Raw genomic sequence first — 25,682 nt, 5'->3', positions numbered from 1 at the left:
TTGGTGAATGCTGGCAGAACTCCATCTGGGAGACTTCTTTGGGAAGGGAGGGGAGTGGTGGGCAGCAATGAAAAGACTAATAATGTTCTGGCCGGTCCTCTGTAGCCCAGTGAGGAAGGGGTGGGTGGCTGGAAACATGGCATGGCAGGGTCTTGCGAGGTTGTCTCTCTCTGGTCCCTTTCATAGACTGTAATTGTTAATTGAATGATTGATTGTCTATTTTGTGCCAGAAGCCAGGCCTGATGGAAATTAGGGAGGTAATCATGACCGAGACTCTCTCAGTCTTGTGATATGATGATGACCAAGACTCTAGCAAGAGAGATGCATATTCAACCTACATCTACACGGCTATGTTAGAATTATATTGTTACTATAACGATAGTAGGGTCATGCCCGTGTAATGCTGTTTTTCAAAGGTTTCTGGATATCTTCCCAATGCAAAGAGAAAAAAAATTGGCCATTTCCCCATGAAACTGATCAGTATAGATGTGTTTCTCAATTTTTATATCAGTATCAGCCCCCACCATGATGCTTTTTTAGATTATTTTTTGCCCTAATTACTCTTCCCTCCATGAAATTTTAACACAACAAGTATTCTTTATACCTGTTAATGCACTGTGATTCTTTAGGGGAGCCACAGACCATGTTAGGATCTAATTTGGCATAACCCTTCTTCCAAGAACAAAGACAATATTATGTCTTGCTGTATATTGCCCTTGTTGAGAATGGTGGTATAGATATTTCCATCACTGATGGGTGGAATAACCCAGGCAGCAGAAAACCTTGACTCATTGGAAACAGTATAGTAGAGTCACTATTAATGCTTGGGTTTGGGGATCAGACTCCCCAGATTCAACTGTCAGCTCTGCGCCCCCATTCGTGTAACCGTAGGCAAGTTACTTAACCACCAAACAACTAGATTTCCCTGTCTGTGAAATTGACATAAAAATTAGAGTCTTCCTATAGTACCATTGGGATATTATAGTTAAAATTAGTTTATTGGATATTTCAAAATAGCTAGAAGAGAAGAATTGTAAGTTCCCAACACAAGGAAAAGATAAAAGTTTGAGGTGATGGAAATTCCAGTTACCCTGGTTTAATTGGTTTAATCATTACACATTGTATACAGATATCAAAATGTCACATGTACCCCCAAAAAATTATTTACAACTATGATCCATCAATTTTAAAATGGAAAAGAAAAATAGTTTCTTCCTCGTAGAACTTTTGTCAGGACATTCAGGTGCTTAAAACAGTGTCTGTCAGTGTTACCTTTTATTCTTGTCATCAAATCAAGGTTTAAAGTTGGAAATTATCTCTTCAAGATGCAACGATGGTCCAGGGAGACTAGGCAGAGAGAGAGAGGGTGGTGGCCGAGTGATGAAAATGGCCAAATATGTAATGCATTAGGTAAACTGGAGCTGTCCCAGGGAAATTATAGCACTCCAGGACTTGGGGGCCTTGTTTTTCGTAACCTCTACATGACTCTGGGTAAGTGGGCTAAATGCACATCAAAGGGAACCCTTGAGCCAAAAAAATAACAGAGCATTTAGAAAGCATACAAAGCAAGCCACAGAAGTTACACCAAAATAGCATGGGGCCATGAAGCCTCCCTTCTAATGACTTTGGCAGGATTGTTGATTGGCTTAAAGCAAACCAGAGTCCTTTCTTAGAGATGGGGATGAGGTCAGCCCTAACCCCCCAGATGCTTGGTCTAAAATGGACCACTGGGCAAACGGGGATTCTCCCAGGAAAGCAGAAGGAGAGGATGTTGTTGGAGAAGTAGCCACACTTGCCACTTTGCTCCGACACTTGCCAAAGGACCTTAGGGCAGCTGTTTCCTGTGCGTGGAAAACTCTCTTCTTTCCTTCCCTGGTTAAGTTTCAGCTACTCTTCAGATCAAAGCACAGCCATCTTTTTCTCAGTAAAGCCTCCCCTGATTGTCATGAGTGGATCAAACTTGATTTAGCTTTTTGCGGGGTTGAGAGGAATAGCCTCAAATCCCCTCCCCACTCACTAGCACTTACTAGAGTTGAAATTTTACATTTGTTTGTGGCATTGTTTACTGTACCACAGCTCATAGAAGACACTCAAGGTGGCTTTTAAATAAATTAATGAATAATACTTTCTCTTATTTTTTGAAAAAGAAAGCAAGCTACTTAGCATGTGTGTGTTAGTGGGAGGAGTACTTAGCCTTTAACCAGCCCCCTTTAATTTAATTACCGTTTAGAGCTAAAATAGCACCAGGTGCTGAAGACTATTTGGGACATTTGTAATGCAGAATTTTAAGAGCTCAGCTATTTTGACTTCACTGTCTATAAAATGCAAAGGTTATTTTAAATTCCAGCACTTTGCCATTTTGTATACTTTTAAATGGAACTGGAGTTATTCCAGTATCAACTATCACAAAATTCATTTCCTGACATTAATTCTTTATCTTGATTTGAACTTAGAATCTGTTCAATGAATGACTCCTTCTTAGTATTAAAAAATTCAGTGAAGAAGATCTTGTGTCTTGCATCAAATAGTAAAATTCATGTTATTTGCAAACATCCTTTGGAGAAGCAATGTGCTGCCTGGGAAGAGCTCCAGACAGGAGCCATAAGTTCAGATTTGAGGCCAGGTTGTGCCCTTGTTCACCATTGGGCAGATCATTGGCCTCAGTTTCTCTATTAATGAAAATTCATGCATTGGATCAGGTGGGCTTAAGACTCTTTCCAGGATCAAAAAAATACTATCAAACTTTCTGAATTTGTCCATATTCTTTTTTTTTTTTTTTTTTTTTTGAGATGCTGTCTTCCTCTGTTGCCCAGGCTGGAGTACAGTGACACAATCAAGTCTCACTGCAGCCTACTGGGCTCAAGCAATCTTCCTGCCTCGGCCTCCAAGTAGCTGGGACCACACGTGCAAGCCACCATGCCCAGCTAATTTTTTATTATTTGTAGAGATGGGGTTTCACCATGTTGCCCGGGCTGGTCTTGAACTCCTGGCCTCAAGGAATCCTCCCACATTGACCCTCCCAAAGTGCTGGGATTACAAGTGTGAGATGCCATAACTGGCCCATACCCCATTTTTATTGCAATATATTTTTTTCTTTTAGTTGAACATTTTAATCAAGGATATTACATCTTTGGGAACTTAAAGGGATTGAGCCACAAGTATCCAGAGCAAAAAATCATAAAATGAAGACATTTAGGATTAAGAAGTTAGGTCAGGCTGGGTGCAGTGGCTCACACCTGTAATCCCAGCACTTTGGAAGGCCGAGGCGGCAGATCACGAGGTCAGGAGTTTGAGACCAGCCTGGCCAACATGGTGAAATCCCATCTCTACTAAAAATACAAAAATTAGCTGGGCATGGTGGTACGCACCTGTAATCCCAGCTACGTAGGCGGCTAAGGCAGGAGAATTGTTTGAACCCGGGAGGCAGAGGTTGCAGTGAGCCGAGATCATGCCACTGCACTGCAGCTCTGGGTGACAGAGCAAGACTCTGTCTCAGAGAAAAAAAAAAAAGAGGTTAGATCAGATGAACTTGTTAAAATTATGAGTACCAATATTCACTCATGTCAAGATAAATTCTGACTATAATTCTCCCAACTCTTCCTTTATCTCATGACTCAGTGGGTGGCAGAGTATAGAAGTTAACACCCCCTTGCTGAAGAAATCAGATGTCCTGGAATTGGACTTCAGTGCAGCTGTTCAGAGAGAGAGACAGAAAGGGAGGGAGGAGACATGGACAGAGGGAGAGAAAGACAGAGGGAAGGATGGGGAGGAAAGGAAGAAGGGAAGGAAGAGAGAGGAGGGGAGGAAATAAAGACCGAACAGACAACATTTGAAGAAATTTTAATTGTAGGGGCTGCATCTAAAAGTGAAGAAATAGGGTTTGTGGACACTCTTCCAATTCAAAACCCCCTCACCAAGTTCCAGCCTAGCTACCTTTTGCTAACTTTGTAGCCTAACTCAGTCATCCCCAAAGTGAAGTGTGGAGAAAAGTTTCAGAAGTTCTATATATTTATTTTAACTCTTCTTTAATTTCTAATTTTGATTAGTAAAACAATAAATGCTTATAATATATACATAAATAAGTATGCATGTATTGAAGGTAGAAATTCAAAATGTTTTTACTGATGGGAACTTGATTGAAACCATTTGGAGACCAGTGGCCTATATAAGAACTTTGTAGTCTAACAGCAAAGGGCCTCTTACCTTCACCTTGATTCCTAATAAGTTACTTACATAAACGTAATTAATAATCTGTCTATGTTAATTCTTTGAAAGAAAAATATCTTGACTTTTTCTGAGATTTTAACACAAATCCACATTGACAGTAACCATTTTAAAAATACAGAAAAATGTAAAGAAGAAAAGTAACATTATATATAGCCTCACTCCATGTTTATTAAAAAGAGATCTTCCATTTTTAAAATTTTGAGACCATTTTGAATGTTTTCCCCTTCATTTTTTTAACTCCTTAGGGTGCTGAAAAGTCACCCACCACCTCAGCTGACCTGAAGTCAGACAAAGCCAACTTTACATCCCAGGAGACCCAAGGGGCTGCCAGGAATTCCAAAGGCTGCAACCCATCGGGGCATACGCAGTCCGCGACAACCCCTGAAACCGTGAAGGAAAGCACCAGGGAGAAATCAGGTCCCACGTCTCTGCCTCTGAGCAAACTGTTTTGGAAAAAGGTAAGTCTGATTTTCAAGCTTTAGAGAGTCGCCAGGGCAGGGATGACTTGAGAAATTATTTCTATTGGTCCAACTCTTGCACACAACAATGTATGGAAGGTGTTTTTTCTTCTTCAAAATGACTCGACTTGCCATTGAGTTGAAGCCTTCTTGTGTGTTCCTGGGAAGAATGAAATGCCTGCCATGTTATAAACATGTGTTTCGTGGGGAAGAAAAGGAAATGAACAAGTAGAATTCTTCATTCTTTGAATGACTTCATTTCGTGACAGAGGGTTGTGGTATTTCATGATTTCATTTTCCTTCTGAAATGGTTTATGACCCTGGCTTCTTCCTGGCCACTTTGAGCACTGTTACCCTGGCAAGACGAACCACCTATGGGCTCTCTGTCTTCACTCCTCTGCAGCCAGACAGAATCATTCATTATGAGCCGCCAGGTCTTCACTCTCCTTTTAGAAACCTAGGGTGTCCATCAGTTCACCAGCAGGGTAAGCACACACTGTGCTCTTTGACAGGAAAAGTCAAATCACTGTCTGATTTTGTTCCCATCTGAGGTATGAGTGGTGCAAGGGCAGGGGAAGTGGGGCTGTGTTATTTGAGATCTATTCCTTAATTATCATTGCTGAGCAAGCCCCAGCTGCTACACATGTGCAGAGCTTTTATCTGTTTTAAATTTGGCCAAAAGATGAGCAAGAAGTTGGAGATGAGGGGGTGAGTATAATTCACAGAGCTGGAAAAATCTAACTTCATAATTTCATCAAAACATCTATTGCACTTGGCACACCACACAAAGCAGATGACGAATGCAGATGTCACTGTGGTGTCAGCTTTACTCTCTCGTCCAGAATCCAGCTGGATGCGGGGCCTCTTCCTGTTTGCTTCCTGTTATACGGAAATCTTTTTTCTAGGTTCTTCCCAGAACACAGTCTTCAATATTTCATAAAAACTCTGGATGATGATGTCAGTTGACACATTCTGTTGTAATCCTTTTTGTTCATCACCCACCATTACTTATCTTAAAATATCTTTTACCAGCAATATAATAGAAGAAACAATTTCCAAGTGAGTTATATGTATGTATTGGAGACAAGCGAAAAGACTTAAGTGGCCCATATCTGAATAATTTTAGTTAAATGATTATCATATATTCATATGCATATTCAAGGTGTCTTAGGAAAAATAGAGCTGGCACATTAAATTTGAGATTAACGTATATTTTGCTGAAGGTGAAAGTAAGCGTATTTTGTCTAAAAAGGAATCTAATGAAAAGGATGGTGTTTACATCAATAATGGTTCTGATCGCAGATAAGTAATGGTAAATTTGGGTCCTTCAAGAAGCAGACACTGAGACAGAATTGATGTGCAAGAGATTTATTGGAGGAAGATGTCTGTGAAGGAGAAGGAGGAGTGGCAGGGCTGGGTAGAGAGAGCCTTCAGACTACAGAGAAGTCTGACCATCTGGGAAGAAAGAACAAGAAGGAAGGAGGAGTGGGTGGGGAAAACCTCAAACTGAGGGTGGTGCTAAAAAAGTCCTGACCAAGCCAATGGAGAATCGTAGAGTACCGATTGCCCATTCTGGGAGGCCCATGCTAGACAGGATTGAATGGCCCAGGACTCCTGTCATTCCCAGTTGGTAAGAGCCTCCAGGGAGAGGAGTGGAAGCTGACGTCATGACAGGTGGGGCTGTCTTTCTCGCAGGAATCTGAGCAGCACACTTCCATGGCTGCTACAGATGATAAAATACGGCAAAAACCATATAGGTGGTGTGCCAGTGGCTGAATTTTGAGGAACACTGATGGAAGAGCTGAATGTTTGGAATCAGACAGATCTGACTTTGAGTCTCAGTTCATCTCTATGAGCTTTTGTTTCCTCACTTGTAAGATGCAAATGATAATAGTACCTATGTCATACAAATGAAGTAAGGATTCAGTGAAATAATGCCAGTAAAACCTCCAACACCAGAACTTGTACAAAAGTGCTGATTGAACAATCACTGTCACCTCTCATCTATTTCCTCTGTGCTCAGAAGGGTTGAAGAACTGACTGTGCCAACTGCTTTATCTTTCTGTACTGCCCAGTTTGTGAAGGCTGCTAAACTATTGCCTCAAGGGTTTATTTAATGTTTGGAATCTACAAGAGATACAATGGTTCTTCTTTGAAGTTCAAGCTATTCCGTTGAAAAACAAAGTCAGGACAACTTGGCATTCATCTCCCTAATGATAGAATTTCAGTTATTTCAGTGTCACTGTCTTTTGGGCCACTATTTAGCTTTATTTATTTAGTAGATCATTAAAAATATATAAAGTTAAAAGAATTCAAAAACCAAATGCCCTGTGTCTCTCCTTGCACCCAATCAGAAGAAATGACTCTACAAGGAAGTTTTACTTATTCAACAATATTTTAATTACTTTCTTTGTGCTAAGCTGTTTTGTGCTAAATAGTTTGTGCTAAATATTAGGCATTGAAAAAGTAGCAGTAAACAAATGCCTGCCCTTTCCTAGCTTATATTCCTGTAAGGAAGTTTATATTCTAGTAGAAAACAAAATGAGGACCTTTGTTTTCTTTTCTTCAAATTACAAAGACTATGATTATAAAATCACCCTTGTAAAATTTTGAAGAGTTTTGAAAAATACAAAGGGAAATGCTAGGAAATTCTCACATTTTCTTATATTTTCACTGATGACTAACCCTAACCTCTCTTCCTTCTCTCACTTTTAGTTAAAAAGCTTTCAAACATATCAATTTTAAAGTTTAGAAGCCTGTGGTTATGGGCAGCAGAAATGAATTTTTCCCAGAACAGGCTATGGATATGAAATATAAGTGGTTTTGATTTATAGTCTTTATTGCTAGAGTAGTTCTTATTATAAAATAAAAAAATACCTGTAAGGAAACTAATTTCAAATTATGTTGTACTTTCAAAAACATGCTTAAAATGCAGTTAACTGAAGTAAGTACGCTCTTTATTGTTCTAGGTAAATCGGGTTGCCACTTGCTCTGTGACCTTACATAAATTATTCACACTATTTGAGCTTCTTTTTCCTCATTTGTTGAATAATAGGGTTGGGATACACAATCTTGATAATTCTTGTGTATGGCAAGGCTTACATAACAGAATCAGAAAGGTTGAGCTGTATCCCTGGGCAAATTTCTTGACCACTCAAAGACCACCCTCCTTTCTTATCTGTAGAATAAGGACTGTGTTTTTTCTCACAGTGTTGTTATAAGAAACCAATAATTGTACATATAAAGCACCTAATATATAATATGTGTTGAGTGAATGACGTCATCATTTCTTCAAGTATGAACAACCAGTGGTCATGACTGAACACCCACATGTGGCTTCTGGTGTCGACACCACCCTAAGTACAAAACAAGTATAAAACTTATTTGCTGGCTGGGCACATTGTCTCATGTCTGTAATCCCAGCACTTTGGGAGGCTGAGGTGGGTGGATTACCTAAGGTCAGGAGTTCAGGACCAGCCTGACCAACATGGTGAAACCCATCTCTACTAAAAATACAAAATTAGCTGGGTGTGGTGGCACATGCCTGTAATCCCAGTTACTTGGGAGGCTGAGGCAGGAGAATCGCTTGAACCCAGGAGGCGGAGGCTGCAGTCAGCCGAGATTGCGCCATTGCACTCCAGCTTCAGCAATAAGAGAGAAACTCCATCTAAAAAAAAAGAACTCTTGCTATCATCAAAAGCCTTGAAATCCATTTAGAGGAACATGACATATATACATACACACACACATCCATGTGTATTTGTAATTAATAATTGATATATTTGGAATATCTTCAAAGTAGCCCCTTTTCTACTTTCCTTTGAGGGAGACAAAGAGTAGGGTGGGAAAGGAATGTGAGCTCTGAAGCCACAGAGACATTATCAAATCTCAGTTCTGACAGTTACTGACTGCTTGAATCTTAGCAGAGCACTTAAACTCTCAAGCCTCAGTTTCTTCGGTTATAAAATTGGCCAATGACATCTATCTTTCATGTTCATTGGGAGGACTGAATAAAAAAAGAAAAAAAAGAATGCCAAATGAGTGATATTCAGTGAGTTGTAACCCCATTCTAAAACAATGAAATTTGCAATTTAGTGTTACTCTGGAGTACAGGTAACAAATGCTATGGGTGTTTAGAAGAGGGAGCAATCAGTGTAGGTCAAAATAGACTTAAGAACTTTAAAAAATTATCTAAATCATTTGGGTGATTTGTTTCAACTACAGATTTTTAACACCTTCCCATGGGGATTCTGGTTAAGAAAGTCTGGGCATATGTCTGGACAATTATGGAAGCACTTGAAAGATGGGCTGACCAATCTGGGCTTAATAGAAAATGTCTGATGGCTACTGTGAAATTAATGAGCTCAGAAGAGCTGTCACATGATCAAAATGATGGTTATGGAAGACCCACTGGGAACAGGGCAAATGCTGGCTTAAGTGTTACCATATGAAAGTCTTTTAAAGAAACTTTAAGAATTGAATTTGCTCTTTAAAGGAAACTCTGTTATTCTAGTTTCTATGGATACATTATCTGCTGTTTAGCTCCCTATTCTTAGCAATATAAATGTCCAAACAGGATCCTGTAGATTTTAAACTAGATTTTTATTACCATTGTTAATGAGGCTGGACTATTTTTAGTTTCACCAGATAGTAGCCAGATGTCTGGTTCATTCCAAAAGACCAAGAGTGATTCTGCTTTTAGAATTTGAAGGAGAATCGCACTCTATGTTTTCTAATGGTCCTGGGAAGCTTAAGGACCTGATAAACCCCTCTCGGTCTGCAGAGATTGAACCACTATTTCTTTCTTTTTTTTTTTTTTTTCTTTTTTTTTTTCTGGAGATGGAGTCTCACTCTGTCCCCCAGGCTGGAGTGCAGGGTGCAATCTTGGCTCACTGCAACCTCTGCCTCCTGGATTCAAGTAATTCTCCTGCCTCAGTCTCCCGAGTAGCTGGGATTACAGGCATGTACCACCATGTCCGGCTGATTTTTTGTTTTAGTACAAATGGAGTTTAACTGTGTTAGCCAGGGTGGTCTTGATTTCTTGACCTTGTGATCCGCCACCTCAGCCTTCCAAAGTGCTGGGATTACAGGCGTGAGCCACTGTGCCCAGCCTGAACTGCACTTTCAAATCATTCTGTCCTCTTCTCATTTACACTGAAGTGAGCCACTTTGTCACCAATGCTGTCCAGTTCTTCTTGTCTCTGCAATTCCCTTCCTGAGCTCGTTCCCAATGTGGAAGAATCAAGTCATTTTTTCTCCTCTTCCGAGATCGCCCACCACAATGTACTCACTGGCAGTAGAAAATAATGAGTTGAAAAATGATACTCCTAGTTCCCTAGCTCATAGGCTTCCTGTTATATAGAGAACGTACAGAAAGAAGGGAGAAGTTGCCTTAATTTGTCTTTATGAATGAGCATGGAAACCATGCTCAATACAAATAGAAGTTAAATGTGAGATCCAGGCTTTGCTCGAAGAACTGATTCAAAGAGGATGCTGTAATGGTCCTGGGAAGCTTAAGGAACTGATAAACCCCTTTCGGTCTGCAGAGATTGAACCACACTTTTTTTTTTTTTTTTTTTTTTGGAGATGGAGTCTCACTCTGTCCGCCAGGCTGGAGTGCAGTGTGCAATCTTGGCTCACTGCAACCTCTGCCTCCTGGATTCAAGCAATTCAAGCGGACATCAGTCAGCTTTCAAGGAGAGTAGAGACATACCTCAAGCTGCAAAGACAGGTGTGGTGTTCAAGTAAGAGCAAAAGTTTAATAGACGTTCCAGTAGAGACCTAGAAATTAAAGGAGATTGGTTTCCATTTTGAATACTAGGTTGGACTACAACATAAAACACTTAACTCACTGTCTGACTGTAATAGCCTAAGAGTGGCCCTGTAATGTGGGCTGTCATCATCTTTATTAGCATTACTATTTTCTCAGCTCTGTGCAATTGCATCTACTGCATGCTAATAAGCTGGAGGAATGCAAGCCAACAAAGAATATTTATTAAGGAACAAAACATACTACAAGGAGCTGTCTTTGGGAAGGCCTCTGGAATCTGGCCTTGGCCCTGTTTATTCAAAACTTTTATCAGTTAACTTGGACAACAAATGACCAAGTTAAAAGAACATTTGTCAAGTTTACAAGCTTGTGGGTTCACTAATGCAGTCCAAAAGAACAATATGAATCTTAAAATAATGACGCAATGGACTAAAGTTATATGACCTAGATTTTTGATTTTCAAAGGTCAGCATGCCACTCTGTTATGGTACTTGGGTCATCAAGATTTTAACTGAGTCCCGCATTGTCCCCTACTCCATTCCAACTCTGGAACCTAATATAACCTAGTAGTTAGTAGTGTTAAACGTATCTGTTTATAAGGGGTTCCGTAGCAAACATACATCTGGCCCAAGCAGACTTAAGGACATTTCGAAAGCAACAGAGAATTAGTCCAGAAAAGTCCTAAATAGGTCTAGTAGACCTAGCCAATGTCACTTTTCCCAGCATTTTTTTTAAATTGCTACAATTAATTGAAAATATACCATGTGCAGGTACTGTGCTAAGTGCTTTACATGAGCAAAATAAATATCAGCAATTTTCATAGAATGCTGAACATAATGAATCCATGCCCACACACATCCTGTCCAAATAGTTCCAGGAATCCAAGATAGGTGATCATGAATCAGCCTGGGCTGCCATATGTCCCTACTAGGTGGTCACCCTCAAGCCACACCACTGCCACCACCGCAGCCACCAAGGAGATGATCCATGCCAATTTATTCCACTCATCACTACTATTGGGATTCCCAAGCCCACCAGAGTTCACCTGTCTCTTGCACGGCAGCAGGCAGAAAACTTTCTCCTTCCATGCTATGCTCAGCTCTGGAAGGAGAATCCCCCTAGAGTTGCTTGGGGCCCAGAGTGACCCCATTTGGTAAGACTCACCATCAGCATCCATATAGCCCTTTTTCTCCCCATTACACACCCAATTCAAGATTAGCTGAGCTGAACTAAGTTGTTCTACCAGCCACCAGCAGCCTACCCAGAACCACTATTTCCCACAAACCCTGGAGGTTGCTGATTCTGGAGTTCTTATTTCTCCTGGTAAATTATCTTTAGGTCCAATTCTTGAAACCTTTATTTTTGCTCTACTTCAATACATTCTGGCTTGTAGAAAAGCCTATAGACAACTGTAGCCTAATTATAGACATGGTTCAAGTTGTTCTTGCCCATCCCCCATATACATACCTTCCAGGATCTCCAACTCCCATGTAAATGAGGATCTTCATGTAAGTACCAAGAGGAACTGTGTGGGTTTGAGTCCAGCAACCAGGCTTCAGTGAGTCACAGCTGTGCTTCAGCCATGATTTTCCCTACACAGGCTTTATTTTTTCCTTAAAACAACCCTATGATTGGTAGATAGTCTAACAGCCAAACTTTGGGTAAGTGAACTGAGATGCAGAGAAGTGTGATTAACTTGCCCAAGATTGCATAGCTGAAATACTAAATCTGTACCTGATTCCACCGTGTGTGCTGCTCTAGACTTGGGTTGTGAGCAGATTTTCTTTTACATATGTCAAACACTAAAGGGGGATCAGAACCTGACCTCTTCTTATCCATCTTTAAATTCTTATATTAACTGGATTTTTCAACAAATGCTGACAGAAGGCTACACTTGCAGGCCAGTGTGCAGATGTACAAAAATTGTTCAAAATGATTTAGGATGGCTCTTGGACACAATCTGATGTTGATATGACCTTTACTGTAATGATAAGACATTTCTTTTAAAATATATTTCCTTAAAAAAGTAAAATACATTTAAGTAAAAAATATTAAGTAAAAATGTATTTAAGTAAAAAGAGAGTCAGTTTAAAGAAAAACATCAAATAAATAGAGGTGGTCAAGAATTAGAACATAGTATGAAAATCACTGAAGTTTGAGAGATGCTCAACTGGATTAGTTCCCAAAATAAGTGCTTTGCTAAGTAGTCTGACTTTAAAAATATAAAAGAGCAATTCCTTTTGAAACAGACAATATTTATAATGCCAGATTTAAAGCATCAGAAAGATGTGGAGGTCTGAATCCATAATAAAGATAAAAAAAAAAAATCTCTTCAGAAGCAGCCCCTTCTATTCCTCACCATCACCTGCACTGGTGATGGAATGTACACCAAGTTCCCAGTTGCTTCTGAAATACAGTGAGCAATGAAATGTCCTCCCCAGCCATATGGAACCTCCAGTCAATTAAACCTCTTTCCTTTATAAATTACCCAGTCTCAGGTAGTATCTTTATAGCAGTATAAAAACGGACTAATACAGCAACACTATTGCTAATTTCTTCTGAACACACTGTAAGGTATATTGCCGAGTCAAAATGAGGAACCTGAGGCCAGTGTGAGAAAATGAGAATCTAATTTATTCAGCTCCCGGGCGAGGTTCTGTGGTCCCAGAAAGGGTCAGAGAAGTTGCACTGGGCTTCTCAGGGTGTGGGGTTTTATAGGGAGTGGAGATAACTGATTGGTCTTTAGGGAAACAAAGAGCAGACAGTTTCATTGGTGAGTTTCATTGGTGAGGGGGTTGATTGGTCATTAGGGAAACAAAGAGCAGACAGTTTCATTGGTGAGGGGAAGTCAATGTGCCGATGGGGCGAGCTACCATTGATTGCCAGGCGAGACTACTGGTGGGTTGACCAGCTGGGGAGGTCAATGTTAAGCTGCCGTTGGACAAATCTTTGGCAGGCTTTTTAAATTTTGAAGGGGTCGAGTGAGGAATACAGGAGTGGGTGTGTGGAGCCTGCTTAGAGAGACCAGATAGGAGTGAGTGTGGGGAGCCAGCATAGAGAGGCCGGCACGGGGAGAGATAAGTGTGTCCATTTAGCTCCTGGTGAGGCAGCCGGCCTTACACACACTACAATTTCGTGATCATCAGAAGCTTCCAGAAATTTGACAATCCCTTTTAGGGACATTTTTGTGCCCAGAGAAACTTCACTATGGGAAGAAGATAAATAGAAATAAATTATGCAGTATAAAGATCCCATCTAGAGAAATAGTAAGTCTATATGTGAAGAAAGAAGTTCACATAATTATCGAAAAAAATGTGTTTCTGATCCTTGAAGTCATTATAGCCGGGGTAAATTTGCTTTTAGATGTAAAATAAACGCATTAGAACCATTTCCACCACTTTCTAGCTGTTTAACTGGAACAAGTGGCTTCACCTTTCTGTACTTCTTACTTCTTACTCAAATCAGAGCACGTATTTTTATCATTGTTATCATTGTTACCATTTTGGGATGCTTTCAGTGAGATGATATATAATGCAAGATGCCTAATGCAGAAGATATATTTGTAAATATCACTTCCTATCTTCCCCTCCCTCTGGATGTCTTAGAGAAAAAAAATAGGACTTAGTAACAAAATAGATATAGACAGAGTTCTTAACTTGTAATCCAAGAGGAGAAACACAGAAGGTCTGAATCCTGAAACTATTTGCAAAGTATATTGTTTATGTTCATTTTTCTGGAAGGAGACTCCAGATCTATCAAATGAGTCTCAAAGTGGTCTGTAACGTCCACCCCCATCCCTCCAGAAGTTTAAAACCACCAAAGAAAGATGCAAAAATGAACTCCAAAGTTGGCTAACTGATAGAATGATTGTGGCTTTGGCCTTTGACAGAATCAGAATAACTCCTATCCCACTTGGGGCAGAACTGTATATGCCAGAATTACTCCAGGGAGTAAGATGGTGTTTGAATGTGGATGTGTAGGACTGCAGCTCTCTAGCCTTCCACAGAAGTGTTTTAGTCAAGGTGAACTTTGGCCTGATGAACTTGACCTAGACTGAGGGCTGATGAAAGCAGCGGCCTCTGCTGCTGACCCCTGTGCTATGGTCAGGAAAGAGCTTGGACCTGCTTATTGTATTACAGAACCTACTTGCTCAAAAGAACCATCGAAAGAGTTTCTCTGGAGTTATTACCAGAATTTTCCTGAGCAGCGTCTTTGTTTTTATCTAACCGTGACTCTGTATTGAATGATTAATTGCATTTCTCTCTTTTCATCAGCTGCTAGAAAATACAAAGCCAAGTACATTGCTTACCTGCAGCAGTTCGTGTTTTCCGCTTGCTCCATTTGTATCCTGGCTGCATCTGTGTTTTAATTTTCTCTTTGTTGCATTTTAAAATACATAACAATTTATATATACCGTTTTCATTTTTGTAAGTCTCCTTCAAGGTCTTTTTAGAACGAGGTGTACGTAGGCAATTCAATGTCCCCGAATGCACCACAGGACTGTGAGCCTAACTAACCCTTTGCTTTTATGTAACAATTTTTTTTGGTAACCTTTTAACTCTCACTTTTGTTTTTATCTTCCTTCAGTCAGTTAAAGAGGACACAGTCCCCACAGGTGCAGAGGAGAATGTAAGTTACACATTCCACAGCAGAATCATTCCATTCTCATCTTCCGCCATGTTGAACAATTGGGCATTTTCGCCTCTGGGATCCTGTGTTCTTGCATGCTGCAAGAGTGATTCGTTTGTTGTAGACTCTTTTACCCTATCATGTGATTAGGGACTCATGGAGGATAACATTGGATGAGTTTTTGTAACTCTCATTGAATCAGTTAAAAATAAATGCAAAATTAGAGCACATATTTTTATCACTGTTATCAGTCAGGGCTGAAAGAGTCTACTACGCGTAAGAACAGCTTTGTGCTTCCTTGAGGGATAATGATGCTCCGCCTTCTGCTTCATTCCTCCTTGACTGCTCATTCACTCTTATTTCCATGGTGATCCATTTTCTTACTAACTTCGGGTGGTACCCAGGAGAGGGAGTTGCACGAGGCATGAGAACATCTTGCAGCAATAGATGCTGAGAAAGTCAGTCTCAGGTTAGACAGCTGACTCCATGGATCTACCTCTGAGATAAAGATGTTGAGCCTCACTGTTTTCCTGGCTTTTAATCTCTTAGAAAAATCATCAAAATTTTCAAGACAGTACATTCATCTCTGAAAGGGATGGTGCTATATAAAACACCACAAAAACATATCTTCCAGAAAGATTAATGAATTGGCCTAGTGAGTTTCCAAAATAATAGCTCTCTGCCCCGAAAGAAATACAATCTTTGGGAAATTTTTATAAGTAAAGATAAATGAATTCACAGCTCCTTAAGATAGAAACTGAACATTATCGTTTTGCCAAAGCAAAATATGTTTGGCTTGTTCTGGATGTCCCTTATTTACTTGCATAAAAAGGGCATTTGTTTTTATTTTCATTTAGTTATGGGAACTGAACAGATGTTGAACATCTAAACACATTCCTGAAGTGTTGTCTGTGATGTGGAATAAAAATTAGAATGACTATGCTATGGTTCTTGTTAGGAGAAAAACCTTGAAATCTGGTTTGGTTTTCCTTCCTTCCTTCCTTCCTTCCTTCCTTCCTTCCTTCTTTCCTTCCTTTTCTTCCTTCCTTCTTTCCTTCCTTCTTTTCCTTACTTCCTTTCTTCTTTCCTTCCTTCCTTCCTTTCTTCTTTCTTCCTTCCTTCCTTCTTTCCTTTCTTGAGCCAATCTTAGCAGCTCAGCAAAGCTCAGGTCTCTCATAATTCCAGAAAGTTCTCATGCATTACTGGCTATTTTCTAGCAAGTCAAAGTTTCTATTCCAGCAACCTACAAGGAGGAACTCCTCAAGACTTCTTCCCATGAACTTTAAGTTTAAAAGCTGCCCGTAAAATCTGTAGCATCTGTTAGCTTTCAGGTTCTGAACTTTCTAAAGAAAAACACTTTGGATGTGTGTATATAGTTGCTTGTTTAAGGAACCCTGTGTTTCCTGCAGCTCAGATGCTAAAATGCAGAGTTGATCTCTAACAGGCAAATAGAAGGTATTCCATTTGCTAGTGCTAAATTTTTAATAGAAATATAAACAGGATTAAAAGTTAAATTATTGACACCAAATAATAACACAAAAACTGATAAGGACATAAAAGGAGGCAAAATATTTGTTAAATAAAATAAAGAAACAAAATATTTGTTAAATAAAATAAACATTAAAATAAATAAAGAAACAATATTAAACATATTATGCCTTAAATGACTTAATCCTGCAAATGACATTTTGATTTTTAAGGCTCAATATTTCATCTTCTTTTCTGTTTTAGTTTTATTTTTGTTTTGAGACAGAGTTTTGCTCTTGTCACCTAGGCTAGAGTGCAGTAGCGTGATCTCCGCTCACTGCAACCTCCACTTCTCGGTTTCAAGTGATTCGCCTGCCTCAGCCTCTTGAGTAGCTGGGATTACTCATGAGGCATGCGCCACCATGCCTGGCTAATTTTTGTATTTTTAGTAGAGACAGGGTTTCACCATCTTGGCCAGGCTGATCTCAAACTCCTGACCTCAAGTGATCCTCCCACCTCAGCCTCCCAAAGTGCTGGAATTACAGGAGTGAGCCTCCGATCCCAGCATCAATATTTCATCTTCTGACAGCCTATCTATCGCTTGGAGGGAATGAGACTGATGGGTGTGACATTGATCCCATCATCTCCAAGCTATGCCACCTCTTGAGCCTCAGTTTACTCATCTGTTAAATGGTGATAATAATATCATCTACACTTTATGGTTCTTGTGAGAATTAAATGAGATAATGCTTATAATGTGCTTACTTCAGAGCCTGAAATGTAGGAGGAACTCAACAATTTTAGGGATCAGCAAACTGTAGCTCATGAGCCAAATACAGTCTACAAGCTAAAAATGATGTTTACATTCTTGAATAGGTGAAAAAAATTAAAAGAAGAATGTTTTATGATGTGAATTCATTCTGAAATAAAGTATTATTAGAGAAATAAAGTATTATTAGAACACAGCCATGCTCATTCCTTTACATATTATCTATGGCTGCTTTGTTGCTAGGCAGTGGATTTGAATAGTTTCAACGGAGACACTGATTGGCAAGGCCTTTGCAGGAAAAGTTTGCCATCTTCTGCAGTAATTGTTAGCAAATTAGCAAATAGGAGATAACATAGTCAGTGAGCATGTCCCAGTAATCAGTGATTATATTTCCTGGTGAAATGATACAGCTTACAGCTGACTCAGTGTCCATGCCGATGGAAGGAATATATAAAACAGAGTTAGTTTTAATTTCCTCCTGCCAAATAAGAGAGAAGGCATTAGTCAAAACAATGTGTAGTACTCTACACCTTCACAACAGGACAATTAGATGTGATTACCCATATTACAAGAGTGCTTTAAATAGAGACTTCTGGTTAAAACGTGGTTGAGATTATTCTTTAAAATTTCTCTACCTACAACTTTCCAGAACCAATCTATCAACCAATGCAAGGCCCACTTGTATTTAAAAAAAAAAAAAAAAAAAAAAAAAAACGACAGAGTGATGTCAACATTTCTCAAAGTTTTTTGCAGAAAGAAAAAATAAGACTTTGAAGCCTGTGGAAGTTTAGTGCTTTTCCTAGAATGTGCTTCTGGTCCTATCAGAAATAAATCTATTTTAACTCTTGAAATGATAGAATCTTTCAGTTGTAATTAACAAATGTTTTGGTTAATTGAGTTAATGTTCTAACTAATGAAAAAAAAAATTTCCTTTCAATAACCTGTAAGACCAAGGAAACAGGTACTTCTGTTGTTTATCTCTCTTAAAAAGTAACCTCTCGGCCGGGCGCGGTGGCTCAAGCCTGTAATCCCAGCACTTTGGGAGGCCGAGGCGGGTGGATCACTAGGTCAAGAGATCGAGACCATCCTGGTCAACATGGTGAAACCCCGTCTCTACTAAAAATACAAAAATTAGCTGGGCATGGTGGCGCGTGCCTGTAATCCCAGCTACTCAGGAGGCTGAGGCAGGAGAATTGCCTGAACCCGGGAGGCGGAGGTTGCGGTGAGCCGAGATCGCGCCATTGCACTCCAGCCTGGGTAACGAGAGCGAAACTTCGTCTCAAAAAAAAAAAAAAAAAAAAAAAAAAAAAAAAAAAAAAAAAGTAACCTCTCACCTGCAAGTGAAAGAAAACCCAGTTCAACCCAGATTAGAAAGAAAGTGGCATTTATTGGCTCTCATCACTAGAAAGTTAAATTGGTTTCAAATAAAGTTTAATTCAGGGTTCTCCCTGGGTTCAGCCTTCTTGGCCTGGCTACATTTTCAGCTTTCCAACATCACATCACTCAGTCCAAAGTAAAGAAGCTATTTGTCAAGTAGCAACCCTACATGTCCTGGAATTTGTTTGTTTCATTGACTGAAATGCATTCCCATGCTGTGTTAGTCAGCTTTTACCAGGTTATGTTGCAGTAACAACCAAGTCCCAAATTTCAGTGCTTCTCAATAGCAAAGAAATTGTTTTTTTTCCTTTGTTTTGTTTTTCCTCACTAATGCTACAAGCCAGCTATCAGTTGGCTTTGGCTATCCCATGTGACCTCTTCCTGCTAAGATCAGTAGGGAAGCAGCAGTCCCTTCATTAAGGACATGCAGTTCTTGTTGCAGAGAAAAAATAATGGCAGGGGTAAATCATGCAATGGCTCCTAAAGCTTCTGCTTAGGCATGGCATATGTCATATCTACCCATGTCCTATTCACTGAAGCAAGTCACACATCAATGGTCACAGGTGTGTAATTCATTTATAGGAAGAGTAAATAATTGGAGAAATAATGCAATCTGCCACATGCCATGCTGTCTTTTCTTTTCTTTTTTTTTTTTTTTTTTTTTTGTTGAGACAGAGTCTCTCTCTGTCACCCAGGCTGGAGCACAATCTTGGTTCACTGCAACATGCGCCTCCTGGGTTCAAGCGATTCTTCTGCCTCAGCCTCCCAAGTAGCTGGGGCTACAGGCACACACCACCATGCCTGGCTAATTTTTGTTTTTTTAGTAGAAACTGGGTTTCACCATATTGGCCAGATTGGTCTCGAACTCCTGACCTTGTGATCTGCCTGCCTTGGTCTCCCAAAGTGCTGGAATTACAGGCGTGAACCACCGCACCCAGCTGCATGGTGTCATTTCTAAGCCAACATGGTCGAGAAGCTCGACCATGTTGATTGGTTTAGACCTTTTCAATTGGCTTCATCCAAATTACATAGCCTTGAAGTTAGGAAAGATGGTTCCCCTAAAGCAAAATTAGAGTGTGTACGCAGATGAGAGAGAATAGTTACTGAGTAGGGGAAAAAAAAAAAAAAAAAAACTCTAGAAGATCTTTGTAATCAATCACATTAAAAATCAATCAAAATCTTTTTTTTTTTTTTTTTTTTGAGACGGAGTTTCGCTCTTGTTACCCAGGCTGGAGTGCAATGGCACGATCTCAGCTCACCGCAACCTCCGCCTCCTGGTTTCAGGCAATTCTCCTGCCTCAGCCTCCTGAGTAGCTGGGATTACAGGCATGCGCCACCAGGCCCAGCTAATTTTTTGTATTTTCAGTAGAGACAGGGTTTCACCATGTTGACCAGGATGGTCTCAATCTCTTGACTTCGTGATCCACCCACCTCAGCCTCCCAAAGTGCTGTGATTACAGGCGTGAGCCACCGCACCCGGGCCCAAATAATCTTTTAAATATTCTAAAATAAAAAGCTTTAATATTAATACTATGTTGTGCATGAAGTTTAAATGGAGGAAATCTATTTTGCTATAAATCAATTTCCAAAAGCCACAGCTCTAGTAAAAACTGTATAACCAAATTCCAAGAGTAAGTGTAGTATAAAATTTGAGGCAAAAAGGGAAACCCTTCACTGAAATGTATATTGTCAGTATTAAATGTACCAGTCATCTTCACACAATGCCTACCATATCCCCTACAGAAATCAAGCAGAGGGGATTTAATTCTAAAATATAGCACACATCTGATTTTAATTATGTCCATTCATGATACCCAAAATTAAAATGTGCAGATGCAGTCATATATTCTAAATAGGAAACAACTTTTTCCAAAGCCCTGGCCTGGGATAAATTTGGAAAATTATCCAAATAAAAATTGAATTCTTATGTTTGTATATGCAAATCAGATCCTTGCTTAGCTCAGATTGTTCTGGATTTCCACACTGGATGTCGGTGGATTTTCCTTGGCTACTAAAAGCCAACTTCTTGGCCTGACTTCAAAGTTAGTGGAAGTCTCCAGAAGTACTATATTTTCTAACCTACTGCAATAGTTGTGTTCTGGAGAATGGACTTGTGGCCCAGGATTTATGGGTTATTATCTCTCAGCATTTGGAAAGGCTCAGCAAGGGAATCATTGACATCTGAATAGAATTGATTTACAGAGTTGTTGCCATACAATCTGATCATTTTATTTCTGAGTAATTTCTCCTCCAGGTCTTTGCACACACAAAAAAGAACTCACTGCCTCAAAGACAGAATACTTCTGAACCCAAACTCTGTTCCTTATCTGCTTAAGAGCCATTTTCTATTTCTCCACTCTTCTACCCTTAGTCTGAGGCAAAGTGGCCAACTTTGTACCCCCAAAGTCTAAATTAGTAATCTCATCTTCTTCACTAATATGTAGCCTGGGGGTAAGGATGTACCCTAGCTCCTACCAGTGAAATTTATGTGCCCTGAGGTAGTGGATCAAAATACAGATGTTTATTTGAAACAAGTCTTTGGCTGTGACCTTCCTTCCTTCTCAGAACATTGGATTGAGGATGTGATATCTGGAATTGTGGCAGCTATTTTATTACCATGAGGTAACAAATAAAAGGATGGAAATTTAGCATGCCAAGAATAGTGGAGCCAAGAACAGAAAGAGCCAAAGTTCTTAGAGATATTGTGAAGCCACTGAACCAGCCCCAGAACTTCTTGTTCTGTGTTTTCATTGGTTAAGCCACTATTCGACACATTCAGTTACTGCAGAAAATGCCATCCTCATTGTAATGCCTATTCACCTGTGGTGAGCCTTTGGCCAAGTCATTCAATTATTCGCTCTTTATCTATAGAATAGGGATAATGTTACATTTCCTAAGCTGTCCAACTATTTCTTGATGCTATTTATAAAAAATATTAAACACCCTATACAACACCAGGCATAGAAAGAAGTAGCTATTAATATAATCATCTCTAAATAATGGATATGTACATGGTACATAATCCAGATAATTCATGCTCATGAAGTAAATAGCTCTCACATTAACACAAATAACAACCACTAGCATTAATTGAGGGCATGGTGCTAAGAACTTGATGTGTATTGCCTGATTTAATATGCAGACAACTTTCTGATATGTATACGATCCCCACCAAGAACAGAGAAGATGAAAGCATGGAGATGCTGAGCACTGAGCTTAGGTTAGCACACCCATGAGGGGTACAGATGTGACTTAGAGCCCAGCAAGGTGTTCTGGAGCATGTCCTCTATGACCATGAGTTAGACTGCCTACATTTCAGGCTAACCTGAAGGGCTCTTGTGGCTCACGCTTATTTTTCAGAAATGCAATTGAATTAAATCAGTCCTAGATGTGGAAATCCATGCCCATGCTCTATTGTCATTCTCAGTCTCTGAAATGGCTCCAGTCTCCACCTGGTTTCTTAAAGATAGAGTAGGGAGGGATAACATGGGGAGAAATGCCAGATATAGGTGATGCGGAGGAAGGCAGCAAACCACATCACCATGTATGTACCTATGCAACAATCCTGCATGTTCTTCACATGTACCCCAAAACCTAAAACTCAATAAAATAATAAAAATGAAGAAGAAACAACTGGACAAAAAAAAAGATAGATTGGGGTCCAAAACCAGCAACCCAGCAGCAGACCCCTCCTCACAGATAGGTTTTGTTTGTCCAATCCAGCGTTTTTAATCTTTTAACGTCTTTAGATGGAACAACTTGACTCTAGTCTGTCATCATCCCTATCACTCCTTTTTGTCAAGTCTGGTCAATCCGTGCTTATATTCTCTGCCTTGCCTCCTGGGGACTTTTGAGTTTATAACTCCCCAATTTCCATTTTTGTTTACAAAAAAGAAAATACTAGAAATTGTGTCAATACCTTAAGAAATTTAATTTAGCTTAAGAAATAAGATTTAGTTGCCAAGTGTTGGGATGTTCTCCATGCTGATTTATTGATGGGCAATTTCCTGAATCAGGTGACAATACAGAGACCAAGGGTTCTTCCCAATTTGGAAAATTTAGGTCATTTGCAAACCAATGGTATATTCTGTATGAAGGGAAAGGAAACAGTTTCTTAGCAGACCATATTTTTGGAAATAACTAAGTCCCCTTCCCCTATGCCCTGACACCAAGAGCAAGGCTCCAAGGAAGCTGGGGGTCTCGCCCAGCAAAGACAAATGAGAAGGACGCTTTTGACTCCATGGTACTTTCCAGGGAGGCAGGAGACGAAAACCATGCCGTTTAAAGGGTCAGATTATAAATATGTCAGGCTTCATAGGCCATTTGTGGTCTCTGCCCCAAATATTTTATCTTTTAAAATATTTCTTCCAACCGTTTTAATACATAAAATCCATCAGGCATGTGCTGATAGTCTCAGCTACTGGGGAGGCCAAGATGGGGGGATCACTTGAGCCCAGGAGTTGAAAGCCAGCCACGGCAACATACTAAGACCTCGCTTCTTAAATAAATAAACAAAACTAAAAGGTAAAGACCACCCTTAGCCCAGGAGCCATACAGAAACAGGCACCGGGCTGGATTTGGTAGTGTTTTGCCAGCCCCTGCCTGAGGAAACAAAGGAAATGATAAAACCCTCTCTTGGCCAAGTCACTCTGTCCTGTTGCAGGGAGCAACACAAATGCAGAAACTGTCCCAGAGGTGACTGGGGCCCTGCACAAATGGAGTGAGGCACTGCAAAAGAACACAAGTTGAGAGCAGAGTGTGGTAGATGGCCCTTCCATCCAAGCCCCCACAGACACTCAGAGGCAGAGGACATCAAGCTCACTAGGAACCACGCCCAGGGCTGTGAACAGCTTAGCCATCATTTTCTTGCCAAGTTCATTTTTCTTCTGAAAGCATAAACTTCAGTTAAGTGAAGTGGCAAATGACTGGTCAAGGGGAAAAGTGGGTATCTCTTAATGAGGAAGGTGAGTGGATTAAATTGAGTGGTTTTTACACTCTCTTTTCTACGAAGAGGACAGTTTCTTCACAGTTGCAGGGGAACTGGAAAGAGAACTGGAAGCTGTCAAGGTTACCGTCTCTAAGGTTGGACTCAAGAAAATGATTATTCCTGATTTCTACACAGGCCAAGTGTAATTCACCTTGGTGGCAGATTAAGGAGGTGGGCTTACTAGAATGGAATGGGTACTGGGCATGCTCCGAAGAACACTCCCCAAAAAGAACATCCTACCTGTTCTTCCCCTTGGGGAAAGGATTCTGCCACTTCCATGTCAATGTGACAGTTGCTTGGAAATTGATGTATTGTACAACATAAGCATTACTTCTCCAAGATGTGCCTGTGTAGAAATAGTCATAGATTCAAAACTGTAGCTACTGTGTGGTCAGGGGGCAACAAGGACCCCACTTTGTAAAACGTGTTTTGGGGGAATGTTTTGTTTTTCATTTTCTTATTACCTGGCAAAATAATCCAGGTGGTGTGTGAATCACCAGTAGAGATTGTAAAGTCCGAGGAAGTAGAATCGGCCTTACAAACAGTGGACCTCAGCAAAGGAGATGCGACACCTGAGCCCACAGAAGTCAAACTCAAAAGAGAAGAAAGCAAACCAAGAACCTCTCTGATGGCGTTGCTCAGACAAATGGTAAGCCACTTACTTCCAGTATAGGAAATCTAAAGTACCTAGAGCAGCTTCTGGGAACAATGGCCTCATGCCACAGTAGTGGGAGACATAACTCTAGATGGTATGTTTGCAATATGAGTGGAATATGAATTGTGTAGTGAGAGCATTCCCGTTTTTCCTTCTGACTCAATCATACAGAAAGTCTGTTTATCGCTAATATTCTTTAACTCTTCTTTAATGCCTGCTAACTCTTTCTAACAACAAAGAACTGGCCTTGGGTTCAAGTTTTTTTCTATTTCAATAGTTTTGGGGGTACAGGTGGTTTTTGGTTACATGGATTAGTTCTTTAGTGGTGATTTCTGAGACTTTGTGCACCTGTCACCCGAGCAATGTACACTGTAGCCAGTATGTAGTCTTTTACCCCTCATCCCTCTCCCGACCTTCTCCCCTGAGTCTCCAAAGTCCATTATATCATTTTTATGCCTTCACACGCTCATAGCTTAGCTTTCACTTATGAGTGAGAATATACGGTATTTGGTTTTCCATTCCTGAGTTACTTCACTTAGAAGAACGGCCTCCAGCTCCATCCAAGTCTCTGCCAAAGACATGGTTTCATTCCTTTTTCTGGCTGAGTAGTGTTCCATTGTGTACATATGCCACATTTTCTCTATCCACTCATTGGCTGACGGACACTTAGGTTGGTTCCATATCTTTGCAATTGTGAATTGTGCTGCTATAAACATGTATGTGCAGGTGTTTTTTTCATATAATGACTTCTTTTCCTTTGGGTAGATAACCAGTAGTGGGATTGCTGGATCAAATGGTGAATCTACTTGTAGCTTTTTAAGGAATCTCCACACTGTTTCCCACAGTAGCTGTACTAGTTCACATTCCCACCAGCAGTGTAAAAGTGTTTCCTTTTCATCATATCTACAGCAACATCTATTTTTTTTTTTTTTTTTTGGCTTTTTAATTGTGGTTGGGTCTGAATTTTGGCACACAACAACATCTAACTAAAAGTTACTATTGTGTATTTTTTTTACTGTAAATATATTTTTTATTTAGTCATTCTGTTTACATTTTTATTTATTTTTAAAGTTTTCTTCTGTTCGTGGTCAGTGACACTGCTTTTCTCACTATGGCAATGATACGAGGTTTTCTTTGAAATACATTTGTTTACATAAAGAGTATAAGGGATTTTAAGGATTATGTATTAAATAGTGCAAGTTATATATAGATGTGGCAAAAAATCCGAAGGTGACATGTGAGTGACACAAATTTGGATGAAACTAGTTTATAGATAAATAAGGAAATGACAACATAATATTCCAATAGTGAAATATATAACTTAATTAATTAGCCATGCTTTT

The 25,682-nt window shown here is 39.8% G+C and overlaps 1 protein-coding gene across 6 annotated transcripts in view; it reads left to right on the top strand.

The window, feature by feature from the left end:
- BCAS1 (brain enriched myelin associated protein 1) overlaps nt 1–25,682 on the top strand; it is a 118,771-nt gene that overhangs the window by 75,786 nt on the left and 17,303 nt on the right. For 3 of the 6 annotated variants that reach the window (XM_064382540.1, XM_012467479.3, XM_012467478.2), the window contains 3 exons: nt 4,473–4,685; nt 15,043–15,084; nt 24,166–24,333. In XM_064382540.1, the coding sequence (XP_064238610.1) occupies nt 4,473–4,685; nt 15,043–15,084; nt 24,166–24,333 (423 nt within the window). The remainder of the gene's footprint in view (nt 1–4,472; nt 4,686–15,042; nt 15,085–24,165; nt 24,334–25,682) is intronic. The other 3 variants (XM_021669093.2, XM_064382539.1, XM_064382541.1) reach the window with 3 other exon arrangements.

This window comes from Aotus nancymaae, unplaced genomic scaffold (genome assembly GCF_030222135.1).
Source record: "Aotus nancymaae isolate 86718 unplaced genomic scaffold, 86718_ANA_hifiasm-v0.15.2.pri h1tg000029l, whole genome shotgun sequence".
Taxonomy (NCBI): Eukaryota; Metazoa; Chordata; class Mammalia; order Primates; family Aotidae; genus Aotus; species Aotus nancymaae.
Note: the sequence above shows the minus strand (reverse complement) of the source record. Positions and strands in the feature narration are given on the sequence as shown.